Source organism: Panicum virgatum, chromosome 6K (genome assembly GCF_016808335.1).
Source record: "Panicum virgatum strain AP13 chromosome 6K, P.virgatum_v5, whole genome shotgun sequence".
NCBI lineage: Eukaryota > Viridiplantae > Streptophyta > Magnoliopsida > Poales > Poaceae > Panicum > Panicum virgatum.
The window spans coordinates 44,535,643-44,543,500 of record NC_053141.1 but is presented as its reverse complement, the minus strand read 5'-3'; the positions used below and the strand labels follow the sequence as shown (position 1 = coordinate 44,543,500).

At 48.6% G+C, this 7,858-nt stretch overlaps 1 protein-coding gene across 1 annotated transcript; it reads left to right on the top strand.

Annotated features, from left to right (window-relative positions):
• Positions 1-4,956: 4,956 nt before the first annotated feature.
• On the top strand, positions 4,957-6,377 carry LOC120712912 (BTB/POZ and MATH domain-containing protein 1-like). Its single transcript, XM_039998840.1, has 2 exons — positions 4,957-5,235; positions 5,400-6,377. Coding segments are annotated over exons 1-2 (810 nt in total). The 5' UTR covers positions 4,957-5,234; the 3' UTR covers positions 6,209-6,377.
• Positions 6,378-7,858: the final 1,481 nt, after the last annotated feature.

Genomic DNA, 7,858 nt, shown 5'->3' with positions numbered 1-7,858 from the left:
AACCACAGGCTCGCATTCGCGGAGCAGTGCGAAGACAGGCCTGCTGGTGCACAGGTAGCCACAGCCTCAGGGCTGTAAGGCTCCCAGACAACGTCCTCGGGCGTCAGCTTGTCGAGCTCTGAAACAAACTCAAGATATGCGCGTCTAACCTGCGCATGTGCTCAGGACCTCTACAGTCCGAATAAGTAAAATTAAAAGTGCGCTAATGCATCATGTAATAATGAATAACAAAATTAGATTTGTTGCGAACGAACCTGATGCCAGATCCAGAGAGTTCCCATAGTGGGCCTGTCGTCCTCCTCGTCGCCGTACATGGCCTCGTGGTAAGGCTCGTGGCCGACGATGGGCCGACCAACGGCTAGCCTATCGTACGACCAAAGTTGTAGCAGTAGTGGGCACCCCGCCAGGATAGCGTTCCCATGTGTCTTCATGCAGCCGTCGTAGAGTCCACGGTAAGTGGCTGCAAGTACCGCCTCACCCCAGCTGTAGGGCGGTACGTCCTCGTCCCCATCCGCAATCTCCCGTGCATACGGAAGGAGAATCCTATCCACCGAGTTGCCATGAGTGTTGTTGAACATGGTGTAACCAAACAACCAAAGTAGGTACGCCTCCAGCGATCTGGTCACACTGTACTCGTCGGCATCCGCAACCAACAGGGTAGGATGCATAAACAATTAAGATTAATGGTTTGAACTGACAATGCAACATATGAATTGTAACAATTAAACTTAAATATGCAATGAATACGTACTGTAAACTGTAGGAACCAGGTCTTTGAAGGACCTGCTGCTCGCGGGTGCGGGTTGATCGGACCTGCTTCTTCCACACGGTCAACCAGGGCAAAACGGGCCTCCAGGTCATCCTTCCACGAGGCCGCCACCACACGCGGACCTACAGCCTCCCCGACGATTGGGAGGCCGAGGAGGTAGGCCACGTCCTACAGCGTAGGAGTCATCTCCCCACACGAGAGGTGGAACATGTGTGTCTCCGGCCTCCATCTGTCAACGAGCGCCATCAGGAGGGATCGATCGAGCTGAATAGGCCCACCCTCGACAAGACGGCCCAGAGTCAGTAGACCGGACTCACGTAACCTGCAATAAATAAAATTATCGAAACAAAGGAATACCGACGAATACATAAGTGATAAACAATAATATTTCATTACATACTTGTCAACCCAATCGTGGTGTATAGAGATCGCCTCCCCAGGTGGACGAGGACGTAGCACCTCTAGGGCTCGGTGCTCAACTGCTGCAAAGAAAGACCTGTGGCTCGAGTCGATAACTGGGTCTAGCAAGGAGTCCATCTCCATACCTGCATTCAAAAATATATGAGAACACATATGTACATATATGTTCCATACAAACTGGACATACGATATTTATACATTACAGATAGGTTCGATACAAACTCCACGCACGATTACTAAATATTACAGATAGGTTCGATACAAACTCCACGCACGATATTTATATATTACAGATATGTTCCATACAAACTGGACGCACGATTACTACATATTACAGATATGTTCGATACAAACTCCACGCACGATTAGTATATAGGTACAAACTGCACACTGGTGGATCATGACACCGAGTGCCTTCCATGAGCAATTCTCGCCGATGGTCATTTGAACGTAGGAGGTGCTCCATCTCTGGGATTTCCGGAAGGACCGACGTCAGCAGCATCGTGAAGTGCATTCTAAGGACACTTCTTGTAGTTGTGACCCAATGCTCCACATTGGCTGCAACGCTTTTGTGCCTTGCTTGCTTCGGACTCGTCCATACCATTTCGAATACGACGTGTCTGATGGCGGCCTTTGCCTTTCTTAGTGGTTGGATCAGGAATAAACATCTTATCCTCATTATCCTGAATGAAAGGTCCCACTATTCCAATCCTATATACCTCATGTCCCCAGGTGGATACAGCTGCTTCCTTGCTGAAGTAAGGTGAAACAAATATTCCTGGCTGCAACTCAGACTCTGCACATGCCGCAATGAGATGCGAGCATGGCAAATGCAATAATTTAGGCTTCATGCAGGAGCAGAAGGCTTTGCCATCTACTGTAATCAAACTCTCCTGTACCACCCTATCTCTACGGATACCACGACCAGTTCTATCCTTGCATAGAACCTCAAATCTATGCTCCATTGTACCTGTCGATATGACGCGGTGCAGTTTGACATTTTCAATCTTCTGTTGCATATATTGTGTCACTCTTGTGCAAAACTGAATTTGGGGGTTGCTGATGTTTATGTTTGCAGCCATGTAACGCTCTCTAAAATACTTCATGCACCCATACATGATGAACTCAACAATTCCCACAAGAGGAAAGGCACGACAAGAACGCATAACCATATTGAAACACTCTGCATGGTTCGTTGTCTGAATACCATACCGTATTCCATTGGTATCATAAAAGAATGACCATTTCTCCTTAGGTGCACCTCGAATCCAGTGTGAAAATGGCTTCTCAATTGAATCCCTAGCCTCTACAGCCTGACTCGTACTTGTTCCTGATGCCTTTACCTTCACTAGCTCTGCAGTCAACTGATCAAGCATATGTCATAATGCATTTAATTTTCTCTGTTGATTTTGGGTGCACAACCTCTTAAACATGTTCTTAAGATCCTTGTTCTTGAAGTGGTCATAGAAGTTTGCACCCATATGCCTAATGCACCACCTGTTTTGGACATCGGGCCACAATGGAGGCGTTGTCGCAGTTCCATGTTGCAATTTCAGTATTGATTGTAGCAGACCTGCATACCTATCACTAATAAGGCACACATCTGGACGTGCAGCAACAACGTGAACCTTCACTCATTCAAGGAACCAATACCAACTGTCTAAGTTCTCATTCTCAACAAATGCAAATGCAAGCGGAACTATTTGGTTGTTGCAATCTACCCCGATTGCGGTGAGTATCTGACCTTTATACCTTCCAGTCAGAAATGTGACATCAATGCAGATCACCGGAAGACAACACTGAAATGCCCTAACACAGGCACCTAGGCAAAAGAAGGCTAGTTGCAGAATGATTTGCCTCGTATCATATGATGCCTCGTATGTGCCGAACCGCATCTAGAACACCGTTTGTTTAGCCCGCCATGCCTTCAAATAACTAATGGTGTACTGGTAAGTCTGGTCAATGTGTCGAATAATCACTTTTGGCTCATAATTTAGGTTGTCCATAATCAACCCATATATTTGCTTTGCAACAAAGTCGCATGATATATTGCAATGCGAGGGAAGAATTTCTTACAGCAAACAAGTGTGCTCTGTCACAATGGAACATTTCCAGTTCGACTTTCATTTTCCCTTGAATGCATGTACTCACCATGGACATCCATCATTCGCACACTTCACCTCATATTCTTTACTGCCAGACTTTACGACTCTAAATTCTCGTTTCAATGATATTGCCCATAGTCTCACAGCATCTTTTACGGCTTCAATGTTTGGATATATTGCACCTTGCACTACCTCATTCCCTCTGTACTCCCACTCCTGATTTCTTACGTCTTCTGCGACATGATTGCCAAAACAATGCTCCATCCACTCTTTTGACAATGAGTACTGCTCATCATCAGATGAGCCCTCATATTCTTCCATCTCCATTACGGTTTGGTCTTCTGCCTCCATCTCGTCCATAATGATATGTATCCTCTCTCCATCATCAGCAAGGCCCTGTGGTCCGATGTTTTGGTTCTCTATCTCTTCTGACTCATCTTGCTCAACATAGTTGGTCTCTCTTCGAATACTCGGAGTTGCTTGATCTGCACCATGTTGGATTTCATTTTGTGTCTTCTCCCGGATTTGAACAAGAATGGCCAGAGGCCACCCACGCTCTAGAGCTGCTTGCATGTACTTCTGCCAGTCATCAGTGCTGTGTATCATCATCAATTCCCATAAATCACTTTCTACCTCCCAATTAACAAGAGACTGGACGGTCATCACATGTGTCTCCGGATCAACACGGAACCCACGCTGCAGCCACTTACATATGGAACCAAAACTCCTCTCCAGAGGTTTATCTATGGCGCTAGATGTGCATTTAAAGGCAGAAAAGTCTACTCCATTTGGCACATACAAAACATTTTAGTCACCAAAAAATACTTGAAACTGCATCTTGCTCGACATATCTGTATATCACATAATATTTATCGAGTTATACTCTTTACTTCACTACCTTATTCAATAATCCGTAGAAACTAAGTATGGATTTCAACTACAACATATAAGTATTTATAACTACTTGATGACACTCAAATTCTATACTGCATATGCGAAATTCTATTCTAAATCGTAATTAATTTATAAACATGTCTCTAATAGTACTGCAATTTTAATAATAAACGCGTAATACTAATTTTCTAAACTAATTTGCTACTATGTAACTAAAGTATCATTAAACTCCTACTTAAATGGTTCTACTATAGCACTAATTAAATTAAATTACTCTACAATACCAATGGAAAAATACATAAGCTAAATGTACTAACCTGCAGATCACAAGTGCGCAATCCAGCAGGGCTTCGCCGCTTCACTTCTCCTCACATCTCTCTTTTTTTCTGAATTTTTGGTGGAATTTTTGGATTCAAATGAGAAGGGAATGAGGGTAGAATGCTTATATAGGAGGGGAAGGGCCGGTCGCCCGAGGGGGGGCCTCTGTCGCCCGAGGGGGGCGACAGCCCCCTTCTCCCGCGCGCCCCCGGCCAGGGACCTCGTTGTAAATTTGAAAAAAAAAAATACATTTAGGGCCTGTCGCCCCCATAGGACGATCGGGGTATATTTTTGAAATTTTTGGAAACGAACATATATTTTTGAAATTTTTATTTTTTTGAAATTTTTATTTTTTTAAATATAAAAAAGAAAAAATCGCTCCATCCGCACCGCATAGCAGGCCGAGGCCCAGGCGGGGGCAGGCCGCAGGCGGGCAGCAGCTTTGCGCCGACCTCTGGCATTCATCACGCTCACGCAACTGCAAGACGAGCCCCCGAGCCCCAGCGGGCGGCGGCGGGGCTTGCTGCGGGGCTTAAGGGCGGGCCGTCGCGGCAATCCCCGGCCCGGCGGTACTCGCGGAGGCTGGCTCCGGCAAGCGAAAGGGAGGGGAGGCGTGGAGGCTAGGAGCGGGAAGGACAGGGGAGCGGCCGGCCTCGTCTCCTCTCGGGTCATCGTCGTCGCCGCCACCACAACCACCACCGGCGGCGGCGGATAGGCTGCGACTTGCGAGTGAGTGCCCTTCCGCGCTCTTCCTGAATGCCTTGCAATTTGAGGGTTTCCTTGAGTTGGCGCTGAATGCAGCAATTGTTTACTGATTCAGTAGCAGTATCAGATTAGAATCTGTTGATTTCGTGAGGATTTTTGCTAATTTTGCTTGCTGATTGCACAATCAGTGGCTATGGAGGGGCGGGCCCTGGATTCCGCGTTCCACGAGTTCAGAGTAGACTACGAGCTAGCCAAGCAACTCGCCGTCGGCGTCGCCGTCCACTCCGATGCCTTCTCCGCCGGTGGCCACATGTGGAGGGTACAGCTCTACCCGCGCGGGATCAGTGAGTCGGACAATGGCCAGTATCTCTCCATCTTCTTTGAGCTTCTGAACAGATCCATGACCACAAGAGTCAACTGTATCTTTGAGGCCTTCTTGATGGACAAGGCTGGACGGCCGCGTTCCATAGCTCGAATGAGGTCGGAGTCCGACGTAGGCTATGGGTGGAGTCGGTTCATTTCAGTGGCTGATCTGGAGGAAAATCATGTGAACGAGGGAATCATCCGCCTTGTATGCGGCATCGCGGTGGTATCTGACAGTTCTATTCCAGTGCCGCCTTCAGACATTAGGAAACATCTGGGCACGCTGCTGGATAACACCGACGAGACAGATGTCTCATTCATCGTTCATGGCCAGACTTTCCATGCACACCGCGCAGTGCTTGCCGCCCGCTCACCGGTCTTCAGGGCAGAGCTCCTTGGATCCATGGATGAGGCTACAATGTCATCCATCACCCTGCAAGGGATAGCTCCAGAAACATTCAAACGCATGCTTCAATTCATCTACACAGATACCTTGCCTGAGGATGATGAGCTTGGTGACAGAGAAATGAGAATGAAGATGCTTGCGCGAATTCTTGTTGCGGCTGACCGGTATGCATTAGGCCGGTTGAAGCTTCTTTGTGCCAAGAGGTTGTGGGATAATATGACGAGTTAATTCCCTCAATGCCATCAAAATTTAAGCCAATTTCTTGAATGCCATTAAAATTTAGGTCATCCCTTCATTGCCATTGAAATTTTACTTCAATCCCATCAGTGCCATTTCCGTTAGATTCCAAACAGTAACCGTGAAAAAACTATTCACAAATATTAAACTTCGATCTATACAATTTTTGTGTTCCAATTCTACCCCCACGAATCCTATCCCTAACTCCCAACCCCACCTCCCCTCCCAGACCGCCGCACAGCACCCCCCCACTCCACCCCCGCCCCCGCGCGCCGCCAGGAGGGGCGACTCACGAGCCCCCTGCGCCCGTCGGGAGGGGCGCCGCACGAGGCCCCTGGAGGCTGTGAGGCCTGTGCCCCCGCCTACAGGAGGAGCAGCGGGAGGGGCGCTGCAGACGAGAAGCCCCCTCCCCCCAGCCTACCGCCGCTAGGAGCCTCCAAGCGAGGCGCCGCTAGGAGCAGGCCCCCAGCGAGGCGGCGTCCGAGATCGTGGTGCTCGCGGAGCAGGAGGCCGGCCACAACGGCGCCTCCTTCCGGAAGCGGTTCGCAGAGGCGCTACGCTAGTACGCGGCGGCCTACGACAGCCTGGACGCGGCGGCGGCGGCGCGCCGGCGGCCCGCTGCTGAGCGGGCGGAGGTGGAGCGCGCGGTGCTGGGCGAGGAGGTCCGGGACGTGCTCCTGCGGGAGGGCGCCCGCCGGCGCGAGCAGCACGACCGGCTGCAGCAGTGGGCTCGGCGCATGGAGGCTGCCGGGTTCCGCGGCGTGCCGCTGAGCTACGCCGCGCTGAGGCGGGGGGTGGACGCGCTGGGGAGGTGCGGCGTGGGGGGATGCGAGAGCAGAGAGCACGGGGGATGCCTGCTCCTGTGCTGGAGTCGGTAGCGGTTATCATCTGTCACTGTCCGCTCCTCCTGATCATTGCTTTGAGGAGGAGTTGATGTGCTGATGATGGCGGTTCAGTCGAGGAAGACTGAGGGAGAGTTGACACCGTGTTACAGTTAACTGAATGAGCTAATATACTCGATGCAATTTGCAACATAGATCGAGTTAGCGAGTGAGTAATGGATTCACTGGTTGTAGCTTTGCAGGAGCATGATTTATACTGGATGGCATTGGCATCTTACACCGGACGAACCAATGTCAGCTACTGGTTGCTGCTACTTCTTTGTTCATTTGCTAGGTATTGTGAGAGATATTAGCACTTTGCATGTATGACTATTCCTATGGACAGCCATGGTTGATGGGAATATGCATGTATGGACATCAATGTCTACCTGTATGGCTGCTTTTATGGATAGCACTAATGGTTATATGTGTACTGATGGTTGCTTTGACTGGTTACTTATATATGTATTACTGTATATGTTGTTTTCTGTCAAAAAAATTATCATCAATGAGGATATGTACATACATTTCTAATTCTCTGCAATGGCATAGAAGGGATGGCGCTACAAATATTTCATCCATGCCTTACAGGGGTACTAACGTCTTTTTTCCCTTATTTAACAGTCAATCTAACAGCACACTCACGAAATGGCACTGAGGGGATTGTAGTAAAATTTCAGTGGCAATGAAGGGATGGCCTAAATTTTGATGGCATTCAAGAGATTGGCTTAAATTTTAATGGCATTGAGAGAATTAACTC